Source organism: Taeniopygia guttata, chromosome 1, assembly GCF_048771995.1.
Source record: "Taeniopygia guttata chromosome 1, bTaeGut7.mat, whole genome shotgun sequence".
Lineage (NCBI taxonomy): Eukaryota > Metazoa > Chordata > Aves > Passeriformes > Estrildidae > Taeniopygia > Taeniopygia guttata.
The window spans coordinates 33,775,806-33,799,251 of NC_133024.1; the positions used below are offsets into that span (position 1 = coordinate 33,775,806).

General features: G+C 38.2%; 2 protein-coding genes across 28 annotated transcripts in view; one reads left to right on the forward strand and one right to left on the reverse strand.

The window, feature by feature from the left end:
- DLG2 (discs large MAGUK scaffold protein 2) overlaps window positions 1-23,446 on the forward strand; it is a 988,777-nt gene that overhangs the window by 201,314 nt on the left and 764,017 nt on the right. The window lies entirely within an intron of this gene.
- LOC140685284 (uncharacterized) overlaps window positions 1-23,446 on the reverse strand; it is a 32,418-nt gene that overhangs the window by 2,187 nt on the left and 6,785 nt on the right. The window contains exons 3-5 of one of the 2 annotated variants that reach the window (XM_072937229.1): window positions 23,145-23,283; window positions 22,527-22,694; window positions 11,044-15,872 (exon numbers count right to left, since the gene is read on the reverse strand). In XM_072937229.1, the coding sequence (XP_072793330.1) occupies window positions 15,857-15,872; window positions 22,527-22,694; window positions 23,145-23,283 (323 nt within the window). In that variant the 3' untranslated portion in view covers window positions 11,044-15,856. Of the gene's footprint in view, window positions 1-11,043; window positions 15,873-22,526; window positions 22,695-23,144; window positions 23,284-23,446 lie in introns of those variants that run through there. The other variant, XM_072937223.1, reaches the window with a different exon arrangement.

The following is a 23,446-nucleotide window of genomic DNA, read 5'->3' on the forward strand; positions in this document are numbered from 1 at the left end:
GAAGATGTGAATGTAACCAGGAGCAGGGCTGCTACCAGACAGGGAAGGATATATCTGCATGCATTTTTTCTCCCCACCCCAGTAATCCCTTAATGACTGATTAAGATGGGACTTCCAGGGCTTTAACAGCTTAATTCACTGTGCATAGTCCAGAACACTTTTATTGGAGCTGGAAACAAGTACCTTTCTAATGGTATATGTTTCTAAGTTTTATCAAAGAAAGATGAAATTACAAATGGATCATGAAAACATTTTGGTGGATCAGTCATTTGCCTTTTCCATACTTTTACTTAGTTTTTTATTTTAAATAGCTTTTGTTCAAAGTACTAGAGTAGCTTGCTTCATTATTTAGCACATTTGTGCTCTGAGTGGCTCTAATGATTTCTTGGCTTCAGACTGTCCTCAGGAAACTATTTATAGCAATTCACACATTAAGGGCAGTCCTCATCTTCCGTTAATTTGAATGTGAAAACAGATTCCAGATATTTTACCTTGTGTTTATTTATTTTAGTAGACATTTAATGGTCTTCATATGTATTTTATTATGTTTCTCCTCATCAATTTACCCACTTTCTCATCAAGTTCAACCCTCTTAACACACACACACGCACATACCAACACATGCTCACAAATGCCATGTATTGCTAACACAAAGTTCCTTTCTGAAGCACAGACTCAGAGCCTCTTTCTCACATCAGACCTTCCCACTGCAGAAAATCAGGTTCAATGAAATAGGAGTTAAATGTCTCTTTTAAGCAGACATTATTAGTAATATTCCTGACATAAGAAGATTGAGACTTAAGACTCTGTGTCCTTATCTGAAAAATTATCTAATGATAATCATGAACCTCCCTTGTTTCCCTGTTACCCATGTGTGTCTTATAATCAGCCAACACAGACAGCAATTTATTATTCCCTTCTTCCCTCTGGCATCCTCTGACATTCTAACACTTGATCCCATGTGTGTCTTATAATCAGCCAACACAGACATCAATTTATTATTCCCTTCTTTCCTCTGGCATCCTCTGACATTCTAACACTTGATCCAGGAGCTGGTAGTGACTGCTTTGTCCCTGCATTAGCTCTCCAGTTAGGTCAATGGCTTTACCAACCCGCTGACCACATGGCAGACAACAGTCAGTTAATAAGTGGGCTTGGGAAGAGTCACTAATGAAATGTAATGCGATCAGTCTGGAAGTTGGTATTAAAAATAGAATCTTAAACCGAGTAATTTGGTGTTTGCCAAAATGCCTTCCATTGCTCAGAAGCTTTCTGCATCCCACTCCTCATGCCTAATTACACATAAGTTTCTATTTTTACAAAACACTGGAAAAATCACATCTTTTGAAAGAATTTTGCCAATTATATTTTCTTTCTAGAAGAAATACAGAAAAAAGACAACTGTGATTCCTGAGACTTCTCAAGTCTTGAATTGTTGTTTTAAATGAGCATTTTGTTATAAATTGTAGAATTAGGATGCAAAACAAACCTTTATGTAAAAACATGGGAAAAATAAAGTCTACTACAATGATGACAAAATGTTTTCTCCTATTTTTGCCAAGGAGCTTAATTATATTGTTCTCTGTGGGAAATGTCATAATTTGCTAAGGGAAGTGTCTGATGTGCAGTTTGCCACCCCCTTTTATACACACAGCATCCTGAGGGCACAAAATCAAGGTAGAAAGAAGACCTTTCACTTTCCAGTTGATCTCTCCTTGGTTCATGGCTCCCTGTGATGTCTCAGTCTAACTCTGACTCACAGATAAAAGTTTTATTTAACTTCCAGGTGATTTACAGACAATAGATATTAGGTTCTTTGGTTGAATGGGCACTGTTAACAAATTCAGGGAAGTATTTTCATTAAGAAAGCAATCTTTCTACAAGCCACTGGATTTCTTGAAATACTCTGTGCTGAGGCTTGTTAATTTTATGTTGAAGATAAACTAAACAGGAAACTACTATTATATATATATATATATATAAAAATATATATATAAAATAAAATAAAATTCTAGTTATTTAGTATGTTTCTGTCCAGATTTTTTTTTTCCTCTAAATGTGCATTTTGGCTTCAAGCCTCATTCTGCACCCAAGGTGTACTACTATGGCATAACACTGAACATCCTGTTGTGCCATATGTTCCAGCAGATGTTCTTGGGGCTTATTTTGTGCCATTTGAAATTAATTTTAGTAGAATCTTCAATTACCTACTTTTCAAATTCTTCTGCAATTGAAAATGTAAGACTCCTATGATTTGACTATATGTATATTTTATATACACATACCCATGATTACATATTAATAGTTATACACAATGTCTGTTTAATATCAATCCACAGTCATGTGATAAGCAACAGGACTGTAGTTAGTGGTTAAACCAAAATCTGGAAAGCAGCAGATAGAATATATCCAGTATGGCACACTTTAGGCTTCAGGGGAAATTTTTTATAAGTCATCTTATTTCTTCTGAACCCTTATCATCCCTTTTAATGGGTGATGCTAAAGGGAAATGCTTGGATGAATAGAGATAAATAAATATTTTTAAAGGAATTTATTGTCTAAAAAATAAATTGCAAAGAAATTCTAGCCAAAATTAATTATCCCAATATATGAATCCATATGTATGGATCCATATTATAATATGGATCCAAGATAATAATATTATTATATTGGATAATTATCCATATGCATAATTATACAATATATGGATCCATATGTTATTTTGATATAGATTTTGATATAGATTTGGTTGCCTTATTTACTGAAGTTTTAGGCATATATTTAATTTATTAGTGCTTGTTTTTATTTTTTAAATTTTGTTTTTCTTTAAATAGAGTGGAACTATTTCTTTATTGTATCTCTCTTTGGAGAGATTTGAACATTGTTGGTTTATTAACAAAAACTAATAATTAATTATAAAAACCTGTTTGGTAAATATTAAAGATTTTCTATTTTAATAGACAGATATTTATGAATATGGGTCTTTAAAGGGTCTTATTCAAAATTCATGGAAGGAGATCAGAAGCTTTGATGGCCTTGGAGCAGAGCTTAGAAAATAATGAACAAATCTGGTTGTGCTTAGTACTGACCTTTTCTGTAAATATTTTACTGGTTTGCTACAAAGGAAACCTTAGTGAAATTAATGGGCTCATTCAAATGGAGAATTCAGTTGGGCCAGAAAATGCCAAAGACCTAAAAGTGCAGAGAGGATTGGGGAGAGCACAGAGTGGGATTAATCTGGATGGGATTTTGATTTTACACAGACAATTTTGCTAGCAGCAGTTCCTCAGAAAGTAAGCGTTAGATTCCAGGAATAATGCAGTGACTTAATATTCCTTATGCCTTTTATGAGATGATACATTCCTTGTTTGTCTTCTGGTTTTGGAGCCTTTTGGGCTGCCACATTTATGTTTTCCAAATATTTGTCTATAATCAGGAATACTGGAAAATTATTTTTATTTGCTCATTAGGAGGAAAGTTGAAATTCACAGGTAATCTGTGACTCAGAGGTCTGGGGTTCTGGGAGAAAACACCTAATACCATGAGGAAATTACAAGACTTGCCAATATTGGTCAAGTGAATCATACATTTCAAGACTCAACAACTTTTGCTGTAAGTAAAATGTGTGCCGCATCCACTTGAATGTACAGACAGATGGCAAAAGTTATCACATTATTTATTTAAGAAAAACAGCTATGGAGGCTGCATTTGCTCATCTCAAGTACCTCTTTACAATGGGCCGAAAACCTTCCCAATTCTTCATCTTATCAAATGTGGGAGGCCTGAAGCTGAAGAATAAGCTCCCAGAAGTAATTCCTCTCTGGAAAGCTTCAGTTTTCTCCATCAGGCCTTGCTTTGGGTGCCAATGTAGCTCAGAGGTGGGTTTTGAAGGTTATTTCAGTGATTGCTTGCAAACACAACAAACCCATCACTGTGTCTGGTGTGCTGTATATTTCACATTTTATTGGGACGTGGAGTATAACATTTCCCAGTCTGCTTTTTTTTTTTTTTTCCATTTGTCACAAACATTGAAAATCTTACAAATTACTAAAAGTGCTAAAAATAGCTTTCATACATGTTAATGATGTTTTCCAGTTTGTTGTGTAGTGTCTCAGGTCCTTTACTGGCAATGAAGCAAAGTCTCGTCCCACTGGGAAGCCAAGTTTCCCCCTTTGCCAGTTATATTTTTGGTCTTCTTTCTGTAGGTGTTTGGTTAATGAGAATAAAATCATTGCAGATTGCAAACTACAAAATTAAGTTATCAAATTGCTGACAACTTAAATGCTGTCACATGTTAATGTTATTACATCACTGAAAGTCAGAGTTGTCTGTACCCAAAAGACACATTAGATTGTTTGTGCTTTGCTACCCATCTGGTGAGCAGCTAATTATTTGGACCCTTTCCAGCAGGGTCCAACAAGCACCTGGCAGGGGATGTGCATCTGTTTCATTTTGCCATTGCAAAGGAGTGTTACAGACCCTTTTTGGTTATCGTTGTTTCATTATGGAATTACATCTGAATGGCAAGAGTGAACCAGGGCCAATATCTTGAATGGCACAGTGGAGGTTGGTTATCTATTAAATCTAATATCCCCAGGCTCCCTCCATCATCAGCAGGAAAATGCATGTTTCTGTAGGCAGCACTCCAATGGCTTGTTTCCTTGGGCTCAAGTTAATGTTTGTGAATATCTCCTCTATCTGCAGAATTATCTGAAGCACTATCTGTAAACATGTAGAGCCCAAAGTCTTACTGAATTTCAAGAAGACTTTGTTTTCTGGGTTTCATGTTAAAAGATGATCAGAGTATTTACATTTTCAAGTCAATTATACATCTATCTTGTTCCAAATTTTGTGCTGAAAGAATAATTTTTCAGTTGTTAGTCCCCAGGTATTATTTTGAGTATAAATAAGTTACACAAAATGACACATATTCCCCTGGCAGCCAAAGTCAGCCCATGTGATGATTCTCTGATTATTTTGAAATATTTTTCTGCATATAGGAAGGTGCAGACATATGTTGAATACCTTCTATTTCATCCATGCAATTCCAAATGCTTAGGTCCATCATCTGCAACCACATTGACACAGAAGATGTGCATTTTTTGGGTTGTATTTGGATGGTCCAGTTTATTTTACAACTATTTATGGCCTGATGAATTTAGCATCTGGGAACCGAGCATTGAAAAGGGTGAACTATCCTGTCTAAGGGAGAACAGCTTGAATAATGCATGTCTCAAACACTGCTTACTCAGACTATGAACAGCTTCCTGATGCAATTTTATCTCTTTCATTGATATTTGTAAGGCAAGAGGGGTTTTGTCCACCATCTTTTGGTATTCATATGAATACTCATGTTTGCATGTGGACATTCTGTCAGCTATGGACACTCTTCTAGTCAAAGAAAAATCTACAAAATCTGTCCAAAATGCTCTAGAAATCTTTCAAGGCATGGGGAAGAACACCCTGTGCCTTGTGCAAGCAGCTACATGCTGTGAATAGCAAGTGCCCAACGAGCAGTTAAATTGAGCAGTGTGTGCGCAGCTCAGAAGGTGAAATTTCTCTTTGTAAACTGAATGCAAAATGATTAACAAATTATTTAGTAAGTAGCTTGTTCTGTCACCATCACATGTAATAAAACCTCTTTCTTTTTTTTTCTGAAGGATTGCAGCAAAGAAAGGCATGTTTTAATTTTATTGCTAGGCACTAAAGCATTTCTGCTGCAATTAATCCAGGAGGTATTCACAGGCTTATGGCCAGCTGGTGCCCATGTACTGGTGGAGAGGTCAGGTGCTGCCACCAGTGAAGATGGACAGTTTTAACCCTATTTTCCATTGACCAGGGCAATGATAGCATCTGTTCCCTCTACCTAGACATTTATCTTACTAGATTCTGAGCTGAGTGACAGAGAATACAGTATTTTACAGAGTGGGGGAAGTGTATGCCATCAGCATGGCATACAGCACATCTGTACTGCAGCTGTGCCAGGCTGGCTGGTGACACATCACAGCTGAAAAGAAAACACAGGGCAGGTCTCATTTGTGCCTGCTGTATGCTACTAATATTGCAGCAGCTTTTCACATTTGGGTTCACCATTTCTGTTTGTATTAGTGTCACTTTCCAAGTGTCTGCTCTCGCTGTCTCAGATGGTGCTGGTTTGCTGAACCCTCAAAACTGAGAACAAAATGAGGCCACGTGGCTTCACAAAGCAAATGTATGAATTGAATAATGCCCCTGTATGCATCGATTTTTTTCTTAAGTTACATCAAGCATGTCTTGCCTTTCTTAAAAATGCTCTGTGCTGTGTATACATCTGCAATGTGTATGCAGAGATCATCTGACAGACCAGTCCACTAAAGTCCTGATGCCATTTACCCAAAGTATCTGCTGACACAGATTTTCACATTTTCATTGTTGACATTGCATGGGCATTTTTGCTATTCTGTCAGTAATAAACCTTGGTAAAAAAAACCTTGGGTGACCAGTCTCCTGCTCTCTGATCTGTTCTGTTTTTATCCAAAAATCAATTAGTGTCTTTCACTTCTATAATTAAAGCCAGGTTTATGTGAGTCTAGGTACTGGGGTCTTGAAATAATTTGGAGCTGAAGTCAGAATATCTAATCCTCTTGGTCCACCTAAGTTTCTTCCCATATGCTGCTGAGTGGGTGGAATTATAGTGAGTCATAAAGAAACTCAGGCTGATGGGAGCTGAGGAGCAATTCGTTAAACCATCTCTCGGTTTCTTCTGACTATTCCTCTACATTCCTCCTCCTTCCCATTGCAAAGCCAAGCAGGCAGCTTGCCCTGCTGGTGGAAAAAGGCTCACACATTGATGCACTGAGCTCTGCGGCTGCCAGTGCCCCTGTGTAGGGCTGATGCCAGCTCCTGTTCTCTATTTCCATCCGAAGTCAAAGGGGTTTCTGTTTAACCTTCTGTTAAAATATTTTTCAGAAGTGATGAAGAGCTTGAAACCACTCAGAAATTGGAATTTTCAAGGAAAGGTCATAGCTCAATTTAAATATATTCATGACTATCCTTAGGAAGTTGCAATCAATATCTAAACATGATCTGTCTCCAAGTATTTCTTTGGGAAGCTCTGTGTGATTTTTTTTTTTCCTTTAGGAAAAAATTGTATAACTCTGATTATTGTTTCCCTTATCTCCTTTACTGCAAGATAGTCTTTTTTTCCTTTCCTCTCTTATCCTCTTTTCACCTTCTTTGGGATAAAAGTGATAGTTCTCAGATATGGTTCAGAGCATTATCTAGTCCAATCTCCCTTTCACAGCAGCTGAGTATGAAAAGACAGCAGCACTTCAGTCCTTGGAAATGGTATCATTAGTACTGTCAGCAGGAGGAATCCTTTCAGATATGTGTACCCCCTATTTCACCATGAATTCAGTTTCATTCATTCTCCCACATCTCTTTTTGTACCTTTCTGAGGGAATGCAACCCATGTTATCTGTGTCCAAAATCATTAATTCTTTTTAAGCACACTGTCAGCAACATTGGAAAAAAATTAACATAAAACTAAAGTTTTATTTTGAATTTATATTGCTGGTTTAGCTAGTAAAAGTCTAAACAGTTGCTTCCTTATGGTACAATAGCCTACTTCACAAGAGGAGACAAGTGTTCTGAGATGAACCCACTTTCATTTTTATACAAGATGTTAGATACAACAAGAATACTTACAAATTAAAATAAGTAAATAACAAAGTCTCTTCTAGTGGCCTTACACACATACTTTTGTGTGCAGCTACTTATTTTGTTGTCAGTAGGGCAACATTTTTAAAGTCCAAACCTCTCATTCTCTAGCAGGAATATTTTTAACATCAATTCTATGTTAAAAAAAATAAAGCCAGTGAATTCAATTACATGCTTTCAGTTTTTTAACACATCTTTCTAGCTTCTTCTTTCTTGTGTGACTTGTTATCATATCTAAAACTGGAGTATATAAGAAAGAAGAATAGAATGTGGGGTAAATAATAGAAAATTCTCCCTGCCTGTGTGAATGCAGGAATATCTGTGGCACTTGGCTAGAGTTGTGAGGACAGGTATACGCCTGAGGCATTTCTACTATAAAATACTAAAACTGAATATCAAACACATCTGTTGACAAATTGAGACTGACTTGATTTTCATTATGATTAAAAGGCCTTCCTGAAGCAATAAATATTTATCCAAATATAGCTTCTTCCCAGAAGACATAGATCTGGGTTTCTCCTTGTTGACTTTGGTCACTGAACTGAAGTCAAGTTAGGTCCCTCAGATACGTAAAAGGGAGAGAGACACAACCTGTGGAAGTTCTTCCTCTTTCCATCAATTACCAGGACAGTAGAGCAGTCTCCCAGTTAAGGTGCTAAATAAAGGTGTGTTGAGTCCCAGCACTCATACTAGGAGACATTACAGTATGCCTTATTTAGGGATAAATACTCTTTTAAATAGGAGAAACATACTGGAAGAACAATTTGCCAACTAGGACGTATAACTTAAGTACTCAGAGCTGAAATAATACCTTAGATCCTTATTAAATGCCCGCTTGGCATGCTTCATGGCCCCTTTAGCAACCATGTGAAAAGATTAGATGTTTTACTAGGAAACATGCTACTTAAACTCTACCTTGAGACTCCAAATATTCCATATATGTCTGTGCCTAATAAATTATGTACATAGATAGCAACTTGCTAATTTACATATTAATAAAAAATAGTTATCTTCAGATTATGTACCATCTACGGTGTCTAGCTGTTCCCTTTCTTGTTTAGGGGTTGTAAAGAATGTATAGGATAGTATGTGTAAGAATGAGCTTCAAGGGCTTCAGAATTACAGCAGCAGCAGAATTTGCACATCCTCACAGGCTGCTGCATAGGACAGAGTTCTATTTTTATGTATCTTCCCACTTCTAAGGCACTGATGTTCATTCAAACTCAGCCTTCTTCTATCTGCTGGTGGTCTCCAGATGATTTGTGGGTGGGATAAAGTCTTCCTGCATGAAGGATGCTTCCCAGGATGCATTTTTCATGTTTTATGGCCTTTTTCTTGCCCCATGACTTTGTGTTGGTGAGACCCTTTGATTCCACTTGGATACAGGAAGATAGCAGGCTGAGTCAATGCCTAGCTATTCATAATTCTTCAGAATTCTGCATTGGACTTGTAAACATTTTTGAATATACTGTAGGAAATCCCGATTTTTCTACCTCAAAAAGACTTTTAGATTTGTTATTATTTTACTTGTTTGATATATAAGTATTGCCTTTCAGTGGTTTCATTCTAGAGTTAATATCCTAAATTTTTTTTTTGTACAGACTGTATTTTAAGATGAGGAGGAGATCATACAAAAATCTTCAGGTCTGTTTACTCAGAGTTTGGTAAGCCAAGTTTCTAGTTTCAACAGCACTGCTGAAGCAGTGTGGAAATATTACTGATTCCAGTGACCATGAGTCAGTGTCTGGGCGCTGCTTGTTAGGCACTAATTTTACTTGATAGATGGTTCCTGGCTGATAATATTGACCCATTCTGTGTTATGAAACAGTTACCGTGCTTGGACCTAGAAATTCAGTCTGGGAAGCACTATAATCTTGTGTCTCTAGGCTGTTGAAATTTCTTCTTGGCCTGCAGCAGTTAAAATGCATCACAGTGGGTTTCAATACCAAAGGAATGCTTGGATTCACATATTGTGTCCACTAACATTGAGGACTTTTACTGATTACAGGACTTCATGCACTGTAGGTACTTAAAACTCCTCTTGTTGATGGAGACCATGCTTTCCACCTCTGGAGGCTTGTCTTAAATGCATATCTATGACTGCTCAGTATAATCTGAGATGTTCTATCCTGCTTGTAATCTGCACAAGGCTGGAATATCTCTTGTAAGTCTTATGATAGATTTGTGGGGCCCCTACAAATCAGTCAAGTGACATTAGGGCATCTCAAATGGCAGTAGGCATCTGCTTGGAGAGACAGAAACCCAGTGGCTGGTCTTTTGAATTGCTCTTTGCTCTGTTACTGACCAGGACAGGGTCTTAAACACAGAACTCACAGCTCCACAGGATGGCACATGATGATATCAATGAGTGGAAAGCATGCTTTCAGGGATGGGGCATCTAACACCTCTGGGCAACTTATTTCAATGTTTCACCAGCCTCATCATAACAAATGTATTCTTTATAACTTTTATAAAATTACTCTCTTTTAGTTTACCTCTTGTCCTCTTGAAATAGGCCCTGTTAAAATGTTTGTCCACATCTTTATTATAAGCCCCTATTAAATATTTAAATGCCACAATAAAATCTCACTTGAGCTTTCTTTTCTCCAGGCGGAACAATCCCAACTCTCTCAGCATGTCTTCATATGAGAGGTGCTGCAACCCTTTTTCCATCTTCATGGCCTCCTCTGGACCCAATCCTAACAAGTCCACATCCTTCCTGTGATGAGGACCCCAAAACTGGATGGGTGGTGTCTCATGAGAGGGGAGTAGAGAGGGAGAATTCCCTCCCTTGACTTGCTGGTCACACTCCTTTTGAGGCAGCCCAGGGTATATCTGGTATTTGCCCATTTCTCTCTTTGTTTGCATTTCATTTGTTCACTATTCAGCATTTGATAGGGAAACCATACCACACAAAATTCAGGATTTTATTCATTGGCCACAGCCTCAGGAGCCATCTCCTTTTTCCCTTCTAAAAGAAGGTAATTTTTCTTCATCTCTGCTAGCCTGGTTGCCAAGTGCAGCCCTCTTATAATTTCCTATCAATAAGGGAAGTAATTGAAGGATTTTTCATTAATAAGTAGGATTTTCAGGAGAAGAAAAGTAGGGATTGAATCTCCTCAGGTTAGCAAATTAAGATGGGTACCCAGATCCTTTGAAAGATAAAAATAGAGATTTTCAATCTGTATCTTGCTTCAGGCATTACAAGTGCAGAGAAATGTCAAGACCATGTCAGAGAGGCCTTTCAATATAGACTGTCGTTTCAGGAAGAAAAGACCATTCTTTGCTGTCATTAACTGGATACATTTTCCACCCTCAACTGGTTGTTTATTACCAGATTACAGGGAAGGGATGTCAATGTGGGCGTTAGGGCATGTCTGTATGCTTATGTGTGTGCTGCTGTACATTTGTAAGCTACTGGTGAATCAGTGTTTGGCTGTATTAGGACAGTGGCATGCCCAGAAGCTTTATAAGTGGTTTCTAAAAAAGATTTGAAATGCTATTAGGTCCTCAGCCAGAAGTAAATTCTATATAATTTGTCTGATACCACAGCATGGGCTCCCTATACCAGGAACTACTTATGCATTGTCCCTCTTTCTGGTGCGCTCCAGGTGGTGCCACAGTAGGAGTATACTCTGTGAGTTTCACAGGGAGACTGTATCCCACTTACAACCTAATTTAAGATTACTGAAAGAAAGAAGTTCCCAGTGCCCAAATGGGAGGACAGAATCACCTGGAAGAAAGCAAAATAATAGTTTCTGCAGAACACTGACAAAACAGGCTATTTGAGGCAGCCAGGAGGAGGTAATGAAGAAAAGAAAGGTCTGTGACCTGGCTGGGCACAGAGAGCTCTGAGCTAGCACTGACCTGAGCAGATAGTCCAGATGGTGCGAAGGTGTGGGTCAGTGCTGCGCAGAGACAACCAGCTTGGCTCTGGAAGCTGTTTCACATTTTTTATGTGGCATCCTACGTGAACTGCTTGTATAGGTCAAGGACTGAGCTAACTTCCTTGGAAATGGCTTTGGTATTTTCACATTGCATTTTACAGGTCATAAAGGCAGAAGACTGAAATTGTACTGAGTACATCTCCGCTCACTCCTAAAACATGTAATAGATGTAGCTGTGACCAAGAGCTGCTTGCATTAAGTACCTCTCAGATGAGGGAGGCTGTGGAGTGTCCCTCACTGGAGATACTCAAAAACCATCTGGATTCAATCCCATGCCATGTGCTCTAGGATGGCTCTACTTAAGGAGGGAGTTTGAACCAGATGACCCACTGTTATCCCTTCCAACCTGACCCATCCTGTGATTTCAAAAGATGAGATTGTTGGCATTTTTTTTTTGTTGTTGTATTTTAAGTAAGAAAATACTTTAGGATTTGGGATTTCACTTTAATGATCAATTTTGTTTCATGTAGATTTTGCAGAGTTCAGGTCTCAAATATCATTCTGACATTAAAAAAATCATTTGACATTGTCCATTCTTTCTTAAGGGCCATATGGCAGTTTGTAGGAAAAGGGGAATGAAGTTAGGGGAAGTTAAATGCATAGTGTAGTTGTAATCACAGGAATCCTGTCAGCCGTAGTGTTATGACCTTTGATTAATCTTTGTAGCAGAAAGAAAATAAGTACTAATGAGTTTGTTTATTAGCAGTGGTTTATACAAATTTTTATTGTTTTTATGGTTGCATTTAATTCTTAGAATGTTAATTGTTATGTGTGATTAATCCCCCTCATGCAGAAAAGTTTTCACCAGCGGCTATGTCTTTAAGACTTTGTCTTGATTCACATGTAATTTAAGTTGACAAGAACACTAGCAGTGTAAAAGGGAATAAAGAGCTTAGTTTCAGTGTCTAATTGAGTTGTGGCTTCTGTGTGGCTGATGCAGGACTGACTGGGTGTACTTTGATGGTAATATTAAATCTCACCACTACCTGAGTGAGGATTGAAGTAATTAGCAGGGCTTAATGCCAGAAGGCAATGCAATTCACCATGATCAGACCTAATTCAAGATTTATGGAGTGGGAATTTCAGTTATTTCTGGATTTTTCAGACTACTGATTTTTGGTTTTTTTTTTTTTTTTATTATTTTGAAGGTATTCTGACAACCTATTTGTTTTTGTATATGTCTTCAATATATGCAGTTTATAGTGGGATTCTTTATTGAGACCTCTGAAAGCTTTTGTATTGCAATGTGAGGAGAAACTACAAAGTTCCAGGTATCTCTTCATTGAAATGGATGCTGTAATTGTCAGTTTTCTTCCATGATGGCAAGGAAAAGCAGATACAGCAACACCCATTCTTGGAAAGATTTTTTCACTCCCTCATTATTCCCTATTATGGTGTATGCTGTGTAATTTTTAACAGCAATTTAAAAGTACATTCCATAGCTGTCAGAGCTAGTAGAAATGATTGGGCAGAGCCCCTTGGCTAAACTGCAGGCCAAAAAGATTTACGTGCATTGAGTTCTATCCTGGAGCCCATAGTGTGCTGACTCTGCACTAGCAGGAGGGTGGCACTGCTCAGTTCAGCTTAGTGGCATCCAGAACTTCTGCTCCAGGGGAACTCTGACACTTGTACGTCAACCAAATGAAGATGTGAAATTTTGCAGTTTCCCACTAAAATATTTTTGCAAAGCATACAGTTCTGGAAATAACAAGAAACTTTGATCCAGGTACTTTGTTTTGTCATTTGTAATATATTTATATTGATTAATGTAATAAGAAAGGCTTTGATATTTTTCCAAACATCAAAAGAAATTGAAATTATGCCTTTACACTTTTTAAGATCATGCTGCTTGTTAATTTTCTTGCTGAAAACATGAAAGAGGTCAAGACATTTGATAAACATTTTTATTTTTTGAAGCACCAAAAGCATAAGGATTTCATCCTGAAAAGGATGAAAATGGAAAGATTTGCTTAAATATCTCTGTGGTCAGAGAAGGAAAATAAAGGCAGCATTTTACCCATTATTTGGGAGGCTACTTTCCTAGCAGCCACAAATGATTTTCCTAACACATACTCATACAGGTAACTACTCAAACATACAACTAAAAGTGACTGTTTAAAAATCAATGTGCATATCTTTCATGGATATTAAAGGAATTTCCATCACCCATGGATTTGGGATTGTTTGTATGATAATATTCCCACCAGTCAGATGTGCACGTGCATTGCTGGGCAATTTTTAGATGTGAGGTTGAAGCAGGTTTAGGCTCTGTACTAGTCCATGGGAAATACTCCTTTGGCTCATCTTTGAGAGCATGTCTTGATGTAGAGTTATTTGCTAAGAGTCCAATATGGAAATTGTGAAAGATGCTTCAGGCTAGGACATCCTTTATGTGTAAAGTGCAAAAGCTTTTATTTATTTAGCATGAGACAGTGTTAAGAACATTTAGCTCAGAACAAGAAGGGCGTGGAAAAGCCTGCAGGGAATCCATACAGTTGTGTGCTGCTCTGCAGAGAAATATCCCTGTCTTCCCTCCTTAAAGAGCTGAAGTGTACATCCCATTATTTGGTTGGCCAGCTAGGATTTTTGGTGTGGAACAGCTCAGCAGGAGATCAGTGTGAGGCTCTGGCTTGGATTAGCTCACATAGAGCAGGTATAGGAGTATTCTCATAAAAACTTGTCAGAACTATAGCAATTTGGAAAATTTTTCTTTGAAATAAAGCACATGTACTAGAAAAGAAAAAAGAATTATGCGAGTCCAAGATGAAGAGAAAAACTATGCCATTAAGGTAGAAATTTCTTTTTAGTTGTTCCAATTGATACAGAGCAAGCTGTAAACACTGGTCTGCAGCATTCAGACTGAGTATCCTAGTCACCAGTTATTTTGGGGGTTTTCCCTCTTTCTGTTTCTCTTTCTTTGAACAGAAGTTTGTTAGTTTTTCAAAATTCATACAACTAGAGAGCATGTCCTGCCTTCTTTCCCACCTAAAGGCACTTGATCTTCTCTCCCACCCAGCTGAAATCTTGGTCCTAATGGTTCTCTTTCTGAAAGGTGGTAAGTAATTACAGGGAGTTTGTACTCAATTAAAGAGCCAATGACCCAGATTCAGCTGACCTGACTTTTGTCTTCAATCTTAGGAGCACTTATTCCGCAATTATGATTCCCTCAAAAGCTAGTGCAAAGGGAAAACTGCTTCCAAGGAATGGTTAAACCTGTACCACCAGAACCAGTTACTACCAAAGGAGCCTGTCTTTCTATTACTATAGAGAAAACCTGGACCTTGAATTTAAATGAGAGTGCTAACTTTTAGACATCGAAATCTAAATGAATTCTCTACCAAACCAAGCTTTCCCAAGAGTGGTAAAACCTTTTAAAGCAGCAGAGAAATGTGTTGCAAGTAAATAGCACATTAATTTAAGTTAAGGCTGGAGACAAAGTTAGCTGATTTAATCCTCCTTCTGAGTAGCTGGTATGTATACTAAGCATAGTAATCTATTAAATAGCCTTGTTACATGACTAGAGATGGGAATTTGGGAAATGATTTATAGATGCTTATCAGGCCAAGTGTTGAAATTCACATAAAGAGTTAATAAGGGCTTGTAGAAGATTTGCCAACTAACATTTCCAACATAGTTATTGTACAGAGCACTGCAGCATTTAAATCTTAGCACTATAATTTGAGATCCTTCTGAGATGCAGCCCTCCTTCTCAGCTGTTGCCTTCCCTGAGGCTAGGGGGGAAGCAAAATTGAATAAAAATATGGCTTTATATATCCACTACTAACTTTTCTCCAAATATTTTTTAAAAAAATATTTTAAAATTATTTTGTCCTCATTCTGTCATTTTCAGCCTGTGGCTTGCACAGAGAATTGAAATAAATTTAAATACTACTCTTAAAAAATCTTACATTGAACTGTAGAAAATTAAATTATGAAGAAATATTTGATAATTCCTCATAAATAATGAGAAAAATATGTATTTAAGAATAGGTTTTTATTAAATGGTTTTTGCATTAATTTTTTTAACATTAATTTTAGATTAATTTTATATTAGTTTTTTTTAAAGAAGCCCAAACCTTAAATATTGTCTTAATTCTCTTTATTATTAGTCAGTAAAAAAGACCACCTGCATATATGTCAGATGATTTTAGCAGTGTTGGCCCACTGCTAGCTCTTAAGAACATTCTTGGCTAACAATACGAGGTAGTTCTTCAATTCTTCTCTGCTCTAAGATGAAAAGAACAAAAGATCCTTAGTTATACGTATCTCATTCCTGCAGCTTTATATCCTTATGTAGAATTTCAGCATTTAGCTGGAATGTGCTTTTGTGCCTCTGTGTGTAAAATAAGATGGACAAATCCCACACTGTGTCTCAGCTCTGCTTCCTGCGTTTCCCTGGCTCCAGCATCCCCACGACCCCATGCATGAGAGGTGTCATCTTGTGTTTGTGTTGGGTGGATGTAATTAGTGCACTGAACTATGAAAGGCTGGGAGCTCATTTAAAATTAATTCTATCAAAATAGCATTTCACTGGAATGAGGAGACGGATTATTATATCTTGAAAAATCTTTACCTGAAGTAGGAGAAAGAAGATGTTGCTAGCTGCATTATTTTATCTACAATTAAAATGCTGCACCCTTCATTGACACAGACCGTTAACTTAAACACAGAAACAAACGTTAAGGTTTTATTCTTCGTGTCTTAGAGACATTGGGCTGCATCACAAACAACCTGAAATCAGTGCTGAAGTCCCACTGTGAAGTATGCTTTGAAGAAATAATAAATAGTAATGTTCATGGTAGATAAAAACACACCTATGTAATGAACCATCCCAAGAACTAATGGGATTTTAACAGGATTGATTTGATATACCAACTTTATATTGTCCTCTTCATGGAAAATGTAATTTATTTTATGATACATATATGTTGGGCCTGGTGTTCAAATGAAATCAGGACCTGCAACTGGATCCTGTAAAAGTAGCATCAGGTTTTTTTCTGTGGCTTTCTACCCAGTTATATATCATACAGTTTCTGGGTGCTGCAGACTCTTGAAAAGCTGGTGTTAATTGTGGGAGAATTTGGAAAAAAAAAAAACAACTGTTTGTAGAGAAATACAAGAGGCTGAGTAATCTCCATTGAAGTTCATGAGAAATGCTCCTCTGCAGAGCAAGACACCCAGACCATGGGTGGCAGAGCTGTAAGTGCACACTCATTCCATTCATGTGAACGCTATAGCAGCAGCTCATTTCTGTCTGTCCCAGTGTGGCAGCTGGGACAACTACCTGGAATGTTTCAATATTTCTGGTGTCTCATTGTTTTCACAGACAAGGGTGAAAGAGTCTTTATTTTTCTACTTTATCTGCAGGCAAAACCAGCGTGTGTATTTCAAAGGTGATCGATCTTTTTATGATGTTTTTCTTGGTGTCTGTTTCTTCGACACCTCCCACCTCCTAAATGGATATGTGCTATCCATCACAGCCTTGCAGAGATGGATGAGTAGTTCCATTATTCATTTGTCTCATTTTTATATACTACTATGAAATGAGTAAGGCTGTTTTTTTTTGAACCTGCCTAATCCTTAAACAAAATAGAAGCTGTGAATAAAAGGAGAAGTAAGAGAGATTACTTCTTGCTCTGGAGGTATACGCACCCTGGAGGCAGCGCCAACAGTCAGATCAGTGAGAAACACTGTTTCTCAACACTTCAATAAGGTATAAAGCAGTTTGCAGTATCGAACCTAGAGTATCTAGCAACTTCTACTTATGTGCCATTTTTTCACATTTCTCAACCTTAATTTATAAGCCTGAAAACTTATTTTCTAAGAGAAAAAACACAAGTTAAATGCAGGGCTAGATGTTTATTCTTTCTCTCTGTGCCAACCTCTTTTTCTTGCTTCTGTCATATATTTTTGGGAGAGCTAAGCCTTTTTGCAAAGCTTTGTGCTCTTTCTACACCTGCTGCTGGCATTTTCTGACCTTAAGTTCATGTGATTTTTTCAATGCAGTAAACAGTTCTCAGAAATATAATTTTAAAGGTATCAAGTGGAGTCATCTGAAAGGGAGCCAGTGCAGCAGCCTTGGACCTCAGTCAGGGACCAAGATCCAAATATATAACAGGGAGAAAACCAACCTCTTGGGCACTTGATATTGATCACATTTTGGGACCATCTTCACTTTGAAGTCTCTCTTTGCTTGGAACTTTTTAAATTTGAGTATTGAAGTATTAAGTAAAAACTCGAGGAGTGTAGAACAAAGTCTGATGTGCTCCAGCCCTTTCTCCTGCACCTGCTTTCTGACTAACATTTAGGCTGTAGTGTAGATTTTCTCTTCTTACTGAAGTCTCTTAAGGTATACTAGGGCTTAGCACTGTTTAACACAAGTGCTTCCTATGAAGTTAAATCCTAGAATCATGCATTTACTGCAAAGAGATTAAGACTATATTATAACAGTGTTAAAGTAATAAGAGGAGCATTTTGTCCAGATGCTTTTGTTCACTCTGATCTATCTGTAGATGCAATAAGGCCCCTGTGGAACTATCTCTCTGAAAAGTTAGTCAGATCTGCCCTTAAGAGTGATTTCTGATTCTCTGCAACTTTGGTTACTGACAAGAAGGAATAGGAATTTTTCTCATTGCACTCGTAGTCACCAGTTTCAGAAATATTTTATTACATATCTATACATTTTTCATATACATTATTTTAGTTTTTATTATAGTAATTTATTGTATTTTCTCTTTAAGAAATTAATTTACATTCTTTGAGGTCTCGGGCATTTCAGGCAAGTTATCTTTGCGTTTTTGCTGATTTGCCATCATGCCAGCAGAACAATGAGATGATCTTTATTTGAATTCCAGACTTCAAAACAATCACTATCACTTTATAGTGTTGCCTTCCTTTCCTCATTGATTTAGAAAGTTCTGGTAGTGACATACAGTAACATGAGTGGGTTTCTAGCTTTGGTTTCTAAATCTCTTTGAGAAACAAAATATAGTTATTCATACTCTCCAAGTCTATGATACTGGCATTCCTGGAGAGTGAGTATAACATTAAATGCTTTAGATTTTGCCAATTAACCTAATTTTGACTAAATTACCTATGGCATTCTGCATCTCTCTGCCATGCTTACAGTTTCATGTTCTGTACCATGATTAAACTTATTTTTCTTAGAACTACAGTAAGCTACAGTACTGCCCTGCCAGCTACAGATAACTGATGGCCTCTTCTGCATTCTTTTAAACTATGTCCTTTGAATAAAACCTTACAAAATCAGATTCAACCACATCCCCTCTTAGCTTGTATTACAGCTCTTCAAGTAGGTTCAGTGCATTATTCAGAACATTTTATGCTAGCTCTTTACTTGTAACTTCATTACCAACACCAAGAAATAGTTTACCTTCTAAACTTTATGCAGTGTTACAATAACATTTATGAGTAACTACATTTTCACAATCCCTAGGAATTACAATTTTTAATGTTAAGATCAAAGACATTTCATCTGGGGGAAAAAGACCAATTGCATTAGAAAATCTAGCTATTATCCAAGAGGAACAACGCACTTCTAATTTTAAATTAGTTTTGATCTGTCTTCAAATGAGATTAACCCTATGTTTAGATCACTGACAACTGCCAAATTTTAACAGGGACAAGAGTTACAGGACACACTGAATTCTCTGGGAGGAAGAAGGAGGGTAGGAATGAGGGAAGATTATAGGACCCACATGTCCTGTCATTCCACTGCTCAAATGACCTGGGTTAGGGGTGTGCCAGTGCCAGCAGCACATGCAGCCTCACTTCCCTTGCTGCTGGAGTCTGCTCTACCTGCACAGTTGTTCCCAGCACAGCCAGCGTGGTGGGAACTGGTGACCATCAGCTGCTCCTGAGCTGCCTCAGTGCGACTACTTGATGCTCATAGGTTGAACCTTGCTGTTGACACCATGCAGTGAGGTGTATTTTTCCCAGCTGTAATAAAGCAGCTATCCTTGATCCGTCCACAGCCTCAGAGGGAATTCCCATCACACCTTGGGTCAGCACTACTAATAATAGTCATTATAGGCTGCATTAAAGGCCAGTGTGTGCCCCCCTCTGTCCCTCTCACCTACCATCACCCAAACCATAGATGAAATTCTAGGTTAGGGAGAGCCTCACATTGCCTCCACTCAGAAAGAGAGATTACAGAGAATCACACTTTCAGCCAAAAATATATTCTATTACATAGTCAGCCCAGGCTGCCTGTGAAGATGCAGGGAAGGTATGGTGGGGGAAACACAGCAGCAGCTGAGTGTGTCGGCTGTATCTGAAAAGTAGATTGTGTGTAATCAGAGAGACGCAGCACCCTCTGCTTGATTTGCTGCCAGAAATTACTGAAAACAGTGAAGTTACTCAGAAGCACCAGTAGAACTGGCCCATGAATTCAGATCAGCTAATCCTAGAAGGTGTCATTCCCAATCCCCTAAATCAATTTGAGCCATGCTAGAAAAGATCTGCTGCTTGGTGGCTGTTGTGCCAGAGGACTGACTCCCCCTTCATCCCTCTTACACAGCCCTTGACTTGGCCCTGCTGTTGTGCAGCTTCACGGGGAATCAGCCTTGTCAACTGGGAAGGAAATTTGCTTTTTGGGTTCTATTTTTTCCCTTCCATGCCCATGACAAATCCATACACAGCCCCCTGGCTACTCAGTATGTGAGTGCTTCTGAAAGCACAGCGGGGTAGGTGGGTGCACCAGGAAGCTTAATTTGGTGTTGCTGAATGCAAACCATTTTCTGAGTGAACCTGGCCCATTAGCTAGAAAATAAATGATACTGTAGCAGATCCTCTTGGGATCAGAGAGAATACTTAGATTTTTTTAAAGCAAAAGTCTTATCTGAGTATGCCGAGCTGTCCCACTCTCATGCATTATTGAAAAAACCTCTATGCTGCTTTTTAACATGAATTTCTGTTTTATCCTTTCTCTGAGCTTCACATACATTTTTGAATATCCCACAATCTGGTTACCATTCACAGTTTGGTCTTCACCATTGAGAAGTGATTTTCAATAATCACCCAGCATCAGTGGGTAATAGTGTGCTACAGCTAGAGCAGATCAAATCTTTCCCTTCTCCTTCAGTGATTTTAAAAATAATTGGCATTCCTACAACAGCATTATAATCTGCAAAATGTATCATTTCTTAAAATAAAAAGCCTCCTGGATAATGTCCAGTTTCCTGAATGATTTCACGAGAAAGTACAGTACAGTGGGAGAGAAGTTATACCAAAAAATAATAAAATGAAAGTTAAAACTGTTCATTTTATCAGGGAAAACACTTTTCATAGTCTGGGCTTACTTAGTCAAATGTTATCTGTGTCTGTATTCAGGGTGCATGGTAACATGTCCTGTGAAGACATGTCAGGCTGAGAGAGTTGAGTTTTATTCAGCCTCGAGAATAAAAGGCTCCAGGGAGCACCTTCCAGAACCTAAAGTGGCTAAAAGAGGACAGGAGATGAGTGTTTGACAAAGCCATGTAGTGACAGGACAATGGGTAATGGTTTTGAACTGACAGAGAACAGGTTTAGATTGGATATCAGGAAGAAATTCTTTACTAATGAGGTAGTGAGACAGTGGCACAGATTTCCCAGAGAAGCTGTAAGTGGCCCATTTCTGAAAGTGTTCAAGGCCAGGTTGGGTGGGACCTTGAGCTACCTAGTCTAGTGGAAGATGTGCCTACCTAAGGCAGGAGTGTGAAACTAGATGGTCTTTAAGGTGCCATCCAACTCCAGTCATTCTGTGATTCTGTGCCTGTTTTCTCCAGCTGTATAAGCTAAGGCAGACAAAAAGTATCTCAGCTGGAATGTAATCACCTTAGAAATTCATATCAATCAGCCATGGTATTTTTTAACTTGATTGTTCATTAGGTACAAACTCAAGTCTGGCTCTGAGGATCAGTTTCAGAAGCTCTGTGGAGATGGAGCACCTCATATTTAAGGAGGCAAGGACAGAACTGCAGATGAAGCTCAGTTGACTCCCTGGAGTCCTTCCCTCACCATCTCCCAGAACTGGGTCAGCTGTCAGTCTCACAGATTCATTTGGTTTGAAATACTTCTTTTCTTCAACTGATTTGTAGTGCCTTTTACCAGTGTGCTGGTGGTGGTTTGTCTGATCAGGAGTCTTGATTAGTCTATGTAATTTATTGGTATAACTACCTCTTTTGACATCAGCTATAAGAAGTGCCACACATCCCATTGCACATGCACTGCACACACACAAACACACACACACACACAGAGTGGAATAAGGTACAGAGATTTTTGAGTTTTCTAGTGCAAACTGGCCATGCAGACAAGGGAGATTTGACTCCCAAACCGAAGTAGCTGGGTGAGGTATAGCCTGGCAAAGGAGTTCATTAGAGGAGGCAGCACTACCCCAGACCTCTGTTCTGGAGATCTCTGCACTGACATAATTATATTACTTCTCATTCTGATTTACCTCAATGTTTGCTCACTCAGCATCTTTGTACTGTCCATTACAGACCTGCCCTCCCCATAATCTCCTGGAATTGTGTTTTTTTTGCAGTATCACTTGGGAAATTTTTTTTTTTTTTGAAAAAGTGTCTGTGACTGTTTCTAATAGTGCAGCACTTAACATAATGCCTTCCTTGGCTTGGAATCTCAAGTAAGCAGAATCTGAAAGTGGAGTGAGGCAGTAGGAAGATGTGGAAATCCTTAATCTCTTTTCCAAACTCTAAAACCAAAGGACAAAATGAGAACTGCAATACCACTCTGTAAGAGTGATAGCAAAATATTCTTCCTTCTATCCCCTCAAAGCATCTGGAAATAAAGCACAATGTAGAAAGGAATCCTGCAGAGTCGAGGGAAGTGGTGGAAATTCCCAGTTTAGTGCATAATTACCCTGTGGGCTTCTCCTGGCATATAGGGCATCTATGGCTTTCCCAGGTGAGCTTCTTAGCTGCAGCTTCCCCGGCTCCCTGCAGCAACCCAGTCAAGCAGAAAAGTTCTTCCATAAGACTTTTATAGGTCACCTGGTGCTTGGACTGCTGCATCTGAGCCGCCTTTGTGCTGATGGAGAGAAATAAACACAGGAAGATTCTGCAGGAAATGATAGAAGGATTTGGCCCAATGCTTGGGACCTCATCATCATACATTTGCAGGAAGGATGGCTATCTGGGGGCAGGTATACCCTAAAAAGATAGCAAGCACGTTGACCACAAGTAGGAAACAGAGATAAATTTAGATGAAATTCAAGGATGCAAAAAAGGAGACAGACAAACAAAAATTATGTCTGACCCTAAAGGAGATGTAAAAATTAAAGGAAAAACTCTACTGTGGAAGACAGCCCTAAGAGGCATAACACAGGTTGTCATTAAAAGCACTGGAAAACCATATAATCATGTTAGATAAATAAGGTATATTAAGAAGTAACATAAAAATAATCTGATTTGGACTGAAATGGATAGAGTTCCATAGCTAAACTGAAAATTTTAGTATTGTTTTAGTACCCCCACTCACCTGCTGCTTGTATTTTCTGGCTTGGATATCTGCTGTAGGCCTGGTGCCCATGAGTTTGCAGGATTGAAGTTGGATGGACCTTTCGGTAAAGGCAGCCCAGGTCTCTTCTGATTATGACTTTGTGGGATTTCAGAAATGACTAATGAGAAAAAATACATACAGATCATAGACTATATTCCAAAAGAAACTATGTATCACTGGTTCTTCATAAAATGTACTCAGGCTGCAGAAGTACAAAACCTATCAATAATGAATGAATAGATTGCAGTTCCATTATTTACTATAAAAATGTGCTCTGTAAG